This window comes from Hevea brasiliensis, chromosome 14, assembly GCF_030052815.1.
Source record: "Hevea brasiliensis isolate MT/VB/25A 57/8 chromosome 14, ASM3005281v1, whole genome shotgun sequence".
NCBI lineage: Eukaryota > Viridiplantae > Streptophyta > Magnoliopsida > Malpighiales > Euphorbiaceae > Hevea > Hevea brasiliensis.
In genome coordinates this window covers 84,436,431-84,451,269 of record NC_079506.1, presented here as the reverse complement: position 1 = coordinate 84,451,269, position 14,839 = coordinate 84,436,431, and the positions used below count along the sequence as shown (strand labels likewise).

Below are 14,839 nucleotides of genomic sequence, written 5' to 3'. Positions count from 1 at the left end.
CTGTCAGGAAGAATACATTGTTGGTGAAAGTGAGAATGTTAGGAAAGAAGCACCTTGTTAATTTTAAGAAACAAGGATGATCACAAGAGCATAAAGATTAATATATAACTTCTTAAACTGACCTTGAAAGGAGCTTCTTTGTGTCCCTTAACAATCATGCTCCAGTCATATTTCACCGAAACTGTGGAAACGGATTCAACATCTTGGGGCAGTCAACTATATCAACTTTATTCAAGGATCGACATCTCAAAACGTCACTTCCAGAATAAAAACTTGTTAAACTAGGCAAACTCTCAAGATTGATGGTGTGTAATGAAGGGAATATGGTCTTATCCCACTCTCCTTCATCTTCCTTTTCCCCTTCTTCGTTGATAATCTGCTCCAACAAACTGCATCTCTTTACTTCCATACGCTCTAGTCGCACAAGCCCCAAAGCCATGGGAAGAGTTAATATATTTGTCAAGCTGCTACAGTTATAAACCTTCAGTAGTTTTAGGTTTTCAAAACTCAAAATTCCTTGAGGATCCTTGTTCCATATATGCCTCAACTGAGGTAGATCAATTAAATGCAATTCCTGTAACCATGGCATCAGCCCAACATGCCCTTCATCTGCATTCATACCACCCAAATCAAATATTTCTTCTATTGAATCACATTGTTCTACAATCAGCACCTTCAACCTTTTCAAGAACGGCATTTGATTTGATGACAAGGCTTTTGACAAAAATTCACACTTGTCCACTGTCAATTTGCTAATATTCACTAAAAAATTTAACGGAAGTTGACTCTGCCATTTTTCCTTTAGATGGGGAAATTTAGAGAGTTTCATATTCCAAATTTCGTAAAATCCTTCCTACAAAAAACGAAACGTTGCATTAGTTAAAGAAGAAATAACATTACCCAAACAAGCATCACCAAGTGAATTGTTAAGAAAATTTCATGGATACATACCATTTCCAAATAGGACTTCTGTGCGGTGGCATTAAGGTTGCCCTCCCAACGCCAACTCTGAAAATGAATTTCTTGCAGATGTACGCACTGCAGCTTTGGTGTGCTTAAGACTCCATCAGAAAAGGTCCTCATATTGGGGCATCCACTCACGGTTACTACTTCCAAACATGGGAATTTGAAGGTTAAACTACCCAAGCAGAATCCTTCAAGGCTTTTTAAATGAATGAGTTCCAAAATTTTCAATCTGCTGAATACAATCTCTTCTGTTCTTCCATCTCTTTCATCTGTTACTATTTCTGTCAATATCTTGCAAGTTAGAATCTTCATCTTCATGAGTTGCACCATACTTTTGGCTGTAGCTGATGTTACCAGATGTTTCAATGCTTTGCAAAAACCAACTTCTAAAGTTGTTAGATTTCGGAAAGATGTAGAGGATGGTGTTATATTGATCAAATTAGCGCAACCCCGTACTGTCATAGTTTCTACATATTCAAGAACAATGTCCAGCCGAGGGTGTGGCTTCCAGATATGCTCCAGATTTTGAAGGTGATAAAGATTTAAGTTTCTTATCAGTGGTAGTGTGGTGCCATCATCTTCTTTTTCACCATCATCAAGTCCATTTCGTAATAACTCTTTGAGGGAAGATTCTTGCACAAATAGACTTTCCAGATCGGGTAATCTTTGCAGGAATCCAAAAAGAGAAACAGTTGATTTCTCATGAATGTGGTACAGGCGAACAGATTTTACTTTGGAAAGGAAACCTTTTGGCAATTGGCATTGCAATATCGTCTCAATCATCTTACCGTCTAGAGACAACCTCTCCAAACTGAAGAAAACCTAGAAAACATTAAAAAAAATCTTTATAAGCAAAATAATATACATTTCTAAGGTAATTGCTAAAAATAAATTTAATTTATGTATTTTTCAATTTTATAAAAATAAAATAATATTTTAAATTTGCTATTAGTTACTCCATATTTTATTTTTATTACTTTTTGCGTAAATTAAACTTTTGTATCTCTTAATTTTTTAATAAAAAGTTCATAATAAAAATATAGTAATATAATAGAAATTTTGATTAAAGATATGAAATAATTTTAGTTTGGTTAAATCATAGGATATTTTCATCATTTTTTAATGTTAAAATTTTTTATATCCTTTAAATATATTAAAGAAATGTAATATATTCAAATATTATTTTTATTTAGTAATTTTAATGATATTCTAAAAATAACATTAATAATATGAAAAATAAAATAGTGTAAAAAGAAAAAAAAAACTATATGTATGTAATATAAAATTATAGATACATAGAATAAATATATTTTTTTATAAATAATAAAAATATGTTAAGATATTGTAACTTATTAAAAAATGACTACTTATTATATTATTAAGAGAGTAATTATTAAATACTTTTATGTGACAATCTATTTAAAATAAAAGAGAAAAAGAAAAAAAATTTAATACACAATTGACATATGTTCATAATCCTATGTAACAATCTTGTCATAGAGAGTGTGCCATGCGTTAATCACCCTAAAAAAATATGCATACCCCGTATAGATAGATAGAAATAAAAAAATAAAAAAATAAAAAAAAGGAATTTTAATACACACTTGACATATATCCATAATTTTATACCAGTATTATGTGTTGCCACCATAGAAAAAACATGTGTGTGTGTATATATATATATATACCTCTGATAATTTCAGGTTGAAGTCTAATTACGCAATTTAATAAAAAAAAAAACTAGTTAGGATGAAAGATTCAAATTGCAAAGTTTCAAAGAACATAAGGACTTGTATACCTTTTCCACCAAGGACATGGGTTGTTGAATCGGGTTGTTGCATTGCTTCTCTCCATATTTTTCTTGGAGATTAAAGAATTCCGAAGCAAATTCTTTTCCTTTTCCACATCGATGCACTGTCAAATATTTTAATTTTGGGAATTCCAAACTACATGTACCTGGATAAAAATTCCTAATTTTCGGTAGGCCATCAAGTCTCAAGGAGACTAGCTGACGGAACACAAAAGATGGGACTTCTTCTACACCTTCTGCCTTTGTAACAATCTCTTCTATCCCACAATTGACCAATTCAAGCTTTTTAAGTTGCAAAAGATCTTTAGCTATGGAGGAGGGAAACAAATTGTTAAGAATCTTACAGTTTAGAACCTCTATGTAATTCAGATTTTGGAAGGTGAAAATTCCTTGTGGATCTTTACTCCATATGTGTTTCAATCCTTCGAGGCCAGATATACAAAGATGATTCAAATCAAATGACATGACTGAACTTGTTTCTTCAGCATTGAACCCTTCCAGTTGATATATCTCTTGCAGTGAATGACAATCAACTAACTGCAACCCCTCCAATTTTCGGAATCTTCCCAAGTCATTTGATGGAAAAAGAGTCTCTATGTTTTTACAATCCCGAATATAAATTGAATTTAGTTTGTAAAAGGAACCTTCAGCGAGTTGGCTGTGCCATGTCCTTTCCAAGTTACTCATGCTAATAATGCACATTAGCTTCAAGCTAGGAAATGAAACCTGCAATGCTATTCAAATTGTTAATAATGAGTAGTTACGGGTAAAAAATATAGAACATATTACGTTTATTGGGGAAACTTCAGCATTTAGGCAGGTGGAATCTTTCCTTCTACTCTTTTCCATCTGATCAAGAGGATAATTGAATACTAACAATGACGTAGATTGTTTTATAAGAAAAGAAAAATGAGGGATTCACCTTTTCATCAAAAAGAGGCGGAAATGTGGTGTCTTGGTTTCTCTCCAAGTCCACTTCTTTGGGTTTTTTGCTGACCTTAATGTCTGCACAAAGAGGATTGGAGACAAAAGTCCTAAATGCAGGGCACTTATCTATTGATAGATCGGTCAAAGAGCAAAAGTCAATTAAATACCCATCACAGAATCTTGTGAGATTTGAAAGATTCTTGAGATTCAGCTTATCTAGATTAGGGAAGAGTATCTTATTCATCCTTTCTTCTACAAATTCTTCTGTAAGTACTATCCCTTCCATGAACTCACAGTCTTGTATGTAAAGTTTCTGGAGTTTCAAAAGGCTTTTGACAAACGAAGTTGTAAATAAAAACTTCAAATCCGGGCAGGCCAAGACAGATGACCTCATTGGGTTTGAAGAAACTCCAAAGAGTTCATCATGCTGCTTGTTTTCACAGCCTACTGAGTATACACCCAACTTCTCCAAGTTGGGGAAGGAAACCTGCAGATAAAATGTTTCATTCCAAATTGAGTTCATCGTATTTAACATGAAATTAATTGTAAGAATTACAAGAAATCTGCTGGCTAACTCCAATGCAATCATTACATTACATTACATGGACTATATTCAACATAGACAAAATTGAGAATTGCTATGTAACAATCGTGTAAAACCAACCAGTAAATGGTTCTGAAAACTACCTGCTCTAGACGCACCAACAAGAAAGCTCAGCAATATGCACAACTAGCCAATCACCACGCGTTGTGCAGTGAAATTACATAGAATACTTCAATTTTTTTTTAAGAAAAAAAAAAAAAATAAGACACAATGTAATACAATGTTTCCTTAGCCCAATCAAACAAAAAAATGCAAAGTTTATATTAGACACCATACAATTAAAATATATAACATTATTGATACAAGATGAGATGCATAATCTGGAAGACAAAAAAAGCAAAAATAACACAAATATTAGATAGCTTACCAAAGACATAGTGAGTGACTTTATAACCTTTATCAAGGCATTTCTTCAGGTTCAAATCTTTTTTTATACACTTGAGAAATGCCACCTTCTACTGTAAGCATCACGATGATTTGCACTTTGATGATGCTAGCAGCAAAAGGGATGGGGTTTTATACATGAAGGATTATTAAGGGGAGACAAAAAAATCATTGATACTGAAGCCAAAAAATAGGGGAGACAAAGCAAAAGTCGGATTTCACAGTAAGAATTGAATGAGAGGAATGATGGAGAGAAGGTGGTGGGGCTTAGAACACAAATGGGTAGAAAAACCTTATCTGTAAAATGCCACTTGACAAAAAAATAAAGAGAACACTTGTCAACAATATATTAACCTATTTTAGAGTTCAACTTTATTATATTTACATAAATACTAGATTTTTGTATAATCATTACCAAAAATATTATTTAATTGAATGAAAATTTGATTAGTGTTTCCCATATTTATATTTAATATATTTAAAATATTTTAAGAGAGTACTTAAAAAATGTTTTAAGAAACATTTGTAAAAAAACAGCATAATGACAAGAAAAAATAAAAAAATACGGGCATTCATTCCCATTCATAAAATTCACAACATAATCAAAAATAATAATAACTCTAATTTAATATTACTGACATTAAAAAAAAGTAAAATTTCAAAGAATTTTAGCATGTTAATTTATCGAAAATGTTAAAAAATAGTAATTCCTTGACAAAAAGTCGCCTTTTCAATGATCTTAGAAAATGAGAACTTCTGTATTCAAATAGAGTATGCAAATGCATCAGGTGCACTTAATAATCTCTTATTAATTTTTTACCAACTATTAATAAAAGTCACGTGTGAAAACATGATAACAAGTTTATGAGATAAATTTTACTCATAATCGCTGAACTTTACAGGTAATTATAATATAATCACTTAATTTTGATTTTTTTTCTTAAAAATAATTGAATTTCAATCCAATTTGGTGAATAACAAAATTACTTTTACTGATTTTAAAGAAAGAAAAATTAAGGAGTGATTTTTTATTTACCAAATTGACATTCAATTACTTTTTAAAAGAAAAAAAAAATTCAAAATTTAGTGATTGTACTATATTATCCTTAAAGCTCAGTTACTGTAAATTTATACCCAATACAGACAAGAAGATAGAAGGAAAACAACAGCAAGATAAAAGTTAAAAAAAAAAAAAGGCAAAGGATTTGGTAATTGAGAATGTTATTCCATTGATTTATTTTTTTAAATAGAACAATATAATAAATAAATAACTAAACAAATAAAAAAGTAAAGTCCGAGGGCACATGAAAATACCATTTTGTCAAAAAGTGGCAATGGAGTATGGATCTCATCCTGCAACGCAATTCCTTTGAATCCTCCATCACTTGTCGACTGCGTTTGCAATATGGGCAGTTCCTTCACTTTGAAGCAAAAGCTTTTAAGTACCGGAAGACGGCGTAGTTCCAAGGAGCGTAATTGAGTGAACTCAGCCACTTCAATTTTGTCATCACCAACTTCACTCTCATCAACCACAATTTCTTCCATGTTCTCGCAATAACTTACTTCCATTTCTTGAAGTTGAGAAAGGTTTCTAACCATGGAGATTGAGAAGAGATTCTTCAATCTATTGCATTCTCTGACTTTTAAGATTCTTAATCTGGTGAAAGACCCTGTTGTGAGCTGGCAATGACAAATCTTCTCCAAGCTCGCCAAATTCCACAAAGACAAAGACTCTAAGATGGGAAAGGCATTACAAGGGACCCGCTTTGTTGAGTTAACAACATACTGAATGTCGTAACCTTTCCGGATCTGGAGATATTTCAATTGTGGAAAACCTTCCCAATTCAGGTCATACAAAATGCTCTTGATCCCCTTCACTTCATCCAACGATAGATCGTCTGTTTCCTTCAAAAACGTATTAACTCCATGCTTCAAGTGAATGCTTGTATTTAGCTTAAGCTTTAGCATCCTAGAGGATTCATACTTATCACCACAATACCACTCTTTTCCGATGACAATCCTATACCTTTCCAACTTATTGGAGAACAAGTCTTTCGGTAACATCTTGGCATCTGGAATATCTATTTCCAATGTTGTCAAGTGAGACAGGTATTTCAACTCAGCAAGGCTTGCGTTGCTTGAATTGCTGAGACCTTCAAGCTCCCATTGACAAAAACTAGATTGCATGTACAATTCCTCTAACAAGGATAACCTTGATATGACATTTGCTGGAATGATTTTGAGGTTGCCACAGCAGCTCAAATCTAACAATTTTAGCCTAGTCAAATGCGCTATTTCTCTCGGTAGCTGTTCTATCTTAGATCCACGAAAGCTAAGGATCTCTAATCTCTTCAGGTCACCTATGACAGATGCATCCCGCAATGCGCATTGTTCTAAACACAAGGTAAGAATGTTTGTTAAGTAACCAAGAGATGGAGGCAGGGACCATAAACACATCCCGGTGAAATGCAGTACTTTGAGCTTTGTAATCCTCTCAAAAAATAAATCAGAGATTTTCAAATCAGGGCCTTTCGAATGAATATATCCCTTGCCGAGGACAAGCAACTCTAATTCTGGGCACTCCAACTGTTCAGGAAGCTCATGTATTTCACAGTAAGGTAAAGAAATTTTGGAGCAGTTTCTGAGATCCCTGGTTGGCCATTCCTTCAATTCAATTATATCTCTGAATGTAAACAGAAGTTGAGATTTAGATGCGATTGAGAGAGCAGCATCTCTAACAACGTCATGCATTTTCACCGACCCATTCTTTTCACCGTCTAGTAGCAAGCAAGAGGCTTTGAGGCCACTTATCAATTTATCTACTCTGTTTCTTGCGTCCTCCACTGTATTTTTGCTTCTAAGCAAATCCAAACCGATACCGTACAACAACAAGTCTCTGACTCGAATATCACTCTGAGCAAATAGAGCACAAAGCAGGAAAAATGACTTGACTTCATCACTGGCTAGATGATTGTAGCTCAACTCCAGCGCTGAGTACACTTTTGCCTGAATTCCTTCATTATCAACCCTAGATAGTTCCTTCAAGGCATCCTTCCATTCGTGTAAGTCCTTATTCTTCAAAGCTCTTGCAACTGTAACAATTAAAACGGGCAAGCCAGCACATTTTTTTGCTAACTTCAGCAGCTATAGAACGCAAGGCCTGATTTGCAATGTCACCCACCATTGTCTCAAATAAACTCCATGCCTCTGCTACTGACAGAACTCGAAGCTCAAAACTCGCTTGGGTACCCATCTCTCGAGACAACAAATCTTCTCTTCTTGACGTCAGCAATAATTTACATCCTTTGTGATCACTTCCGAAAGGAATTCCTACTTTCTCTGGTTCAAGTTGTTCCCAAATGTCATCCAAAATTATAAGGATCTTCTTCTCATTTATTAACCGTTGACGCAGTCGACATGCCCTTCCTTCTTCAGTCTCCTCTTCTAATTTCATGCCCAGCATATCAGCAATAGTCCCTTGAATTTTTCTAAGCTCTGGTGTCTCAGACACTGTAGCCATAACTACAACATCAAATAACTTGTCTTCTATTGCTTTCCTGTGGATTTCGTTCGCTAGAGTGGTTTTTCCGATACCACCCATTCCATACACCCCTATCATGTTGACATCAGGATCCATCAGCGCATCCATTACTTTCTTCAAAATAGATACTCTTGAATGCAAGGCCTCGTTATCATAGACAGATGGAGTCACTATTGGCTCTAGAAGGGGACGGTAGGAAATCCGATCAAATCTGCCTTCCCCCTGGAGCTCAACAACTGCTAAAGCTTCCTTCTCTGCTTTTTTGCTAAGCTGGTAGCGCTTCTTCAAATTAGGAATCACTCCGAAAAAACACCTCTCCTTTGCCTGTTCTTCACCGATGACGGCTTCCTCAGCTTCTTCGATGGCTTTGTTCACGCTAGTCAGCCACTCTTGAACATTGTCATTGATCCTGTCCCCTTGCCTTGTCGCTTGATCAACAGACTGCTGCAAACCATCTCTTTGACTCGTCAACTTTTTGATCTGATTCTTGAGCTTTTCCACTTTGCTTTTGTAGTTGAAAGCATAACTGAGGTGTCGTTTGACAGGGCCAAAAGTGCACTCAATAACGGTTGGCACAATGGCAAGAATGGTTTCCAAAGCCATTTCCTTTGTTTGGAGGTAACAGATGCAAACAGAAAGAAAACTGGAAACAACAAAGTGCAAAATAAAAGGAACAAATGAGAAGGCCAGATGAATCTTAATTGGCAACAGCACAAAGCTATTTGTCTACTTTAAAAACACAGCACGCAGAACAAAGGTAGTCAATGTGGATTTGACACTCAAGACTGAGGGCAAAGAGAAGAGTGAAGGGTATTTTACGGATTAGTAACAGAAAAGGAGGGAGATGTTAAATGGAGAATGAAAAGAAAACTGTTTACATATATATTGTTATTTCATATATATATATATATATATATATATATATATATATATATATATATATATATATATATATATTAAATTTAGACGAATGAAGACTCTCTTTCTTCATGATTAAGATATATTACTAATCTCCTCTCACTATTGTTTAATGATCAACATATTTTATAAAAAAGGTTTAGATTGAGAATAAAAAAATTGATTGGTGACTCCAAATCAAAAGGATGGTAATTAACCACCTAATAACTTTTTCAAATTTAAGAAAAAAAATTGAAATTTTACTTAATTTATTTTAATAATTTTTATATTTTGTCGAATTATTTTATTTCATACATTTAATATTTTTAAAAAATTTATGAATATATATACATTGGCAAAAACTAGTACATATGTGTGTGATAAATGTAATCTTAAAATGGTGGATCATCCACTACTTTATGTAAATAATAATAAATCAAGAAGTTGGGTACATCAAATCCTGGAATTATTGCATCTGAAATCTTCTTTATCAAAAGAAGACTCAATTATCAAATACTCTTACTTTTTGGCCAAAAGACAAAGCTTTTAGGCATCAAATTGGCAAGTCATTGTCAACCATAATTTCATGAGGACTCTTTTTTTACACCAATCAAATAAAAATTTTTATTAGAAAAAAGAAAAACCTTTTATTATTAATTACCTACAAATCTCATCAAAAGAGGAAATTTTGATGATATAGAACATGAATTGAAAGGAGATTTTAGTACTAGATTGAATCACTTACATTTAAAACGAAAATATACCCACTAAATTCATTATTATATGAATTCATTGTACACTTGGGCTTCTAAGCCCATAATTATTTGAGCTTCTCACATTCACTGGAGTCACTATTGACTTAGCTCAAAAAAAATTATTTCATAATAAAATTTAATGCATTAATTTACATTCAGAATAATAATAATAATAAATTAATAGAATATAAAATAACAAGAAAATAAATAATTATTTTCTAATATAACAACAAAATTCACTTGTCTTGTTTTCATTTTTAATGTTTTTATGAGTTTTAAATCTCTTTATATATAGTTAAGATTTAATATTATTTAATTAATTTTTTGCTTTTATAGTAAATTTAATTTGTGATTTAAGTTAAGTAAAATGAAAACAGAACGCATACATTGCAAGTTCAGTGAAGGTCAAACTGGTGATAGAGAATGAGTTAGTTTGGATGGAGTGGTACTGTCCCAAAGTAATCACTTTAAATATCTTGACTCAGTCCTTCATGTAGATGGAGAATGTGAGGAGGATGTTAGTCATAGAATTAAAGCCGGATGGTTGAAGTGGAGATATGTCGCGGTAGTTTTATGTGATCGTAAGATTCCCAATAAGTTGAAAGGAAAATTTTATCTTACTGCCATACAACCGGCCATGTTATATGATAGTGAGTGTTGGGCACTGAAGGAGTTGTATGTGTCTAAGCAAAGAGTTGTAGAGACGAGAATGTTAAGGTGAATGAGTGACCATACTAGATTAGATAAAGTTCATAATGAGAATATTAGAGAAAAGGTAAGAGTGGTGCCAATTGAGGATAAGTTGAGAGAAGGGAGATTGAGGTGGTTTGGTCATGTGAAGCGTAGACATACGTAGGCTCCAGTTAGACAAGTAGAACACATTAGGTTAGAGGATAGAAAGAAAAGGGGTAGACCTAAACTGACTTGGAGGAGAGTAGAACAACATGACTTAGAAGTATTACACATTTTCGAGAATTTAACCCAAAATCATTTAGAGTGGAGAAAGAGAATTTATATAGCCGACCCCAAATTTTTGAGATAAAGGCTTAGTTTAGTTGAGTTGAGTTAAGTAAATTTAATATCTATAAATTATTTTTAAATTATCATCCTATCTTAAAATTTATTGAAAACACTCATAAAAGAAAAGAGTTGTTAAAACTTGAAGAATAATAACTGATACAGTATAACTTTAAGATACAAATATTATCTATTAAGGATAAGCATCTTAATATTAAATCTTACCCAATATTTATATGAGAAGCTCAAACCTCCATAATCAGGTATACTATTATCTCTAGTCAATTATATAATTGCTCAATATCCATGACTTAAGCACAGGAGAAATTGGCTTGCCCATTGGTGTTTTCTCCAAATCCAGAGGAAAAATTCAAAAATAGCTCAATATAGGCAATATACTGTATTTCACAACGACACGGATTTTACCATGCCTAATGAAATAAGGCCCAAAATATATAGAAAAAATTAGTGTTTCTCAATTAGACAATATTTGATGGTCGGTATGTCCTACAAAAATGATTGAAATTAAAGAACATAAATTTAATTTACAAATCCAAATTGAATAAAATAGTGATTAACATATTTAATAATTTTTAAGTTAAAAAATATTTTATTTTAATTATTTTTTTAGTCTTGAATTATTTTTTTCAACCGTATCTATGATAGCCTAGCTATATTTAATTTTATATTAGATAAACTTTTAGTTATTTTAGATTAATTTATCTTATTTACTCCGGCCTTAAGTTAATTAGAAATCACCCACTAACTTTAATAAATTAAACAAATAATTTAAGGCCTAATAAACCTATATATTCATTAACATCAAGTTGCTTTAACAAAAAGAGGGGAAAAAAAGTATAACATTTTGATTAAATAAATGAAACTTGTTTATTAAAAAGAGAGTCCATTATGAGTAAAGTGTTGGCATATCGAAATATGAATGTCCTTCTACCTTTTACAAAAGACACTTAAGTGTCTTCCACTATCAAAGTCACCCACTAATATACTTTGGATGAGTCATTCATATAATTGCTTCCAACCTTTAATCAAACAAATCAAAACCATATCTTCTTGTCATTAATAAAAGTCATATTTAGTTAATATATATTATCTAAATCTTTGCTATTTATCTTTTAATTAAATGATTGTCATTATCCCTAATTAACTCTTTTATTTTTTTAAATTGATTTATTATTATTATTATTTGTTTGATTTCCTTTTTATATTATATATCATTTGCTTACATATTGTGCTAGTTTTTAAATTTTCATAATATGATTATATAAAATATGAAATATTACTTTATTTTTTATGATTATTAACATATGAAAAAAATGAAAAAAAAAAAAAGCATTGGTTAGTATTAACCGTGGTTTGAAAAAATGATCTAAATAATGAATAACAATTTAATTTGATATTAAATTTTTTTTATATAATTTTCATTATCAATGCTTGTCCAGAAGATGCACAAATTAAATGAATGGGCATTTACGTAACAGATGGGCATGCACATTAGAGACATTTAGCACTTTTTTTTTTAATTTTTATTAATCTGTTATGTTCAATATTAGGAAATCAAAAAGTCACATATAAAAGAAAAAAATGAGATATATTAGTAAGTGATAATATTAAAACCAATCAATTTTATTTAAGATACATATTAATTATTATTAATGATAAGAATATAGTTTAAAAAAATCTATTATTAACATGTTATGTTATATGTATTAGAAAATTAAAAGACATATATTAATTAATGTTAATAATAATGTTAATGAATTTTATTTAATATATACATATTAATTATTATTAATGATAAAAAAAATAACTAAAATATGAAAATAATATATATTAAAAGTTTAAGTGTGTCATTTGACATATTCTCATGAAATAAAGTCATAATATAAAATTGATTTATAATGGAAAGATAAATAGGCTAATGACAAGTAAAATGAAAAATAATTAATGAACATAATAGTAGTATATAAAAGCCATAATCACAAGTTTACAATAATGAATAAATACAAGTAAAATTACTATTAAAAAATAATTTTATTAAATTCTAATAGCAAAAATTAGACGCTATACAAATTTAAAATCATTATAAATCTATATTACCAGATCTCGAAATAAATTAATAATTTATAATATATTTAGTATTATATCAATTAAATTTTAATTCAATTCTAATTAAATTTTAAATTCTTAATCTTCTGTGTTCAGTGATTCATTAACTGGGACGAATTTAAAAATCTTTCTTAAGAGACATTTAGATTTTTTTTTTTTATCAACTATTATGTTAAGAATATAGATGTAGAGATGAAAGAGAATATGATTAATTTTTCACCGTCTGGGTCCACACGGCATAGACTTGGGCAAAGAGAAGTCTTTCTTTTCTTTTTTTTTTTTTTTTCTATGAGGAAAGAAGAATTTTATTATAAGGAAAAAAAATGTATGAACTCTACATGGAGAGTTGAGAGCAAAGAAAAGAAAAATTTAAATAAGGGGCCCAATAAAAACAAAGAAACACCAAATTAAAAGAAACTAAATGCTGCATCCTACTGATGTGGCCCAACTGTAAGTGCATGGATCGTACAAGTAATATATAAAAGATATCTTTCTCACGAGTAGTTGTGTTAATGATCAAATTTTTTATATGAAAATTGACTAATTTGAACTATTTTTGAAATTAAAGCAATAAATTGATAGATATTGAAGTGTGAAATCTATATGTGTAAAATTTAATAATCTATTAAACAATGTAATGATTTAACTAAATTTGCATCAAATTAAAATAAGCAAATTGAAATATGGCAAGATTTAAAATGGCATGTAATTAAATTCGATTAGAAATTAACAATGATAAAAGAGGCGATTCCAGAGTTTGGGAGTTCATATTCAAGCTATTTTGGGATTTTTAATTTGGTTACCCAATCTTATGGAATTTACGGGTTTTAAGGAGATTAATTCTTAAATCTTTTGAATACCCTTTCGAGTGAGACAAATAGTGCCTTAATCAATCTAATCCTACTTTCGTGGAGTTAAAATTAATCAAGACCTATTAAGTTCCTTAATTAATCTGTAAATTCTCTTAATCCTTAGTCTATTTTTAGATCTAGGTTAATTAAGTCCAATCTCTTGATTATCTATCACAAGGTTTTCTCCTTTCGGTATTTCAACCATGGATTAAGAACAACACTTAATGGGATCCTACACTAAGCATGTCATTGAGCACACAAAAAATGAATAAAACTCATTAAAATCATAAAATATGGATTACTCAATCAAAATCCACAAAATATCTCAAATATCACATCCTAACTCCAGAATCTAATGAAAACTACTCACTATCCATAATATTTACAAGAAATTCTGAGTTAATATGGAAATAAATCTTTAATCTAAGCTAAGAACTAAGAAACCCAAAACAAGAAAGGTAGGAAATATGCAAGAAATGAAAGAAAACTCCAAATCTGGTCTAGAAATGGAGAGGTGACGTTTTGCTCCCTCTTTTTGACTCTTCCCCTGCTGCTGCTTCCTTTTATGTTTCCTCCCCCCTTCTAAAATGAGATAAGGGCCTATTTATATCTTTTTCTAACAAATAGTCCTAAAATGGTGTGTTTGAGGTGTGTTTTCATGTGAGAATCTTCTGCCAGCTCATTATGAAGACTCTATAAAACTGCATAAGTGGACTGTATAAGTTATGCAGTCCCTTATGCAGTTTTCTGGGCCCTCTGTGTGAAGCTGAATAAGCAAGGAGTAAGTCTGCATAAGTCATGCGGTGACTTATGCAGATTTTGGCAGGAATGGAAAAATTGCTTCTTCTCCCTGTGCAGAACTGTACAACTTATGCGGCAAGTTATGCGCAATTTGGCCACTGCATAATTCAACTTTCAAACTTGTTTTTGATATCTTTGGCTGTAGAAATCACTCCTCAC

At 31.3% G+C, this 14,839-nt stretch overlaps 1 protein-coding gene across 1 annotated transcript; it reads right to left on the bottom strand.

Annotated features, from left to right (window-relative positions):
* Positions 1 to 6: 6 nt before the first annotated feature.
* LOC110646212 (uncharacterized) lies at positions 7 to 8,835 on the bottom strand. Its single transcript, XM_058134673.1, has 6 exons — positions 7,890 to 8,835; positions 6,006 to 7,783; positions 3,699 to 4,190; positions 2,765 to 3,502; positions 952 to 1,788; positions 7 to 853 (listed from the first exon to the last, which is right to left on the bottom strand). The coding sequence occupies exons 1-6, from the start codon at positions 8,833 to 8,835 to the stop codon at positions 173 to 175; spliced, it is 5,472 nt and encodes a 1,823-aa protein (XP_057990656.1). The 3' UTR covers positions 7 to 172.
* Between the last annotated feature and the right edge of the window lie 6,004 nt (positions 8,836 to 14,839).

Excerpts from the sequence above, each read along its gene's own strand:
- LOC110646212 (XM_058134673.1), bottom strand. The coding sequence starts at position 8,835 with ATGGCTTTGGAAACCATTCTTGCCATTGTGCCAACCGTTATTGAGTGC. Across the intron at positions 4,191-6,005 it reads TGCCACTTTTTGACAAAATG|GTTTCCTTCCCCAACTTGGA; the intron begins GTATTTTCATGT and ends TTTTATCTGCAG. Across the intron at positions 854-951 it reads AGAAGTCCTATTTGGAAATG|GAAGGATTTTACGAAATTTG; the intron begins GTATGTATCCAT and ends CGTTTTTTGTAG.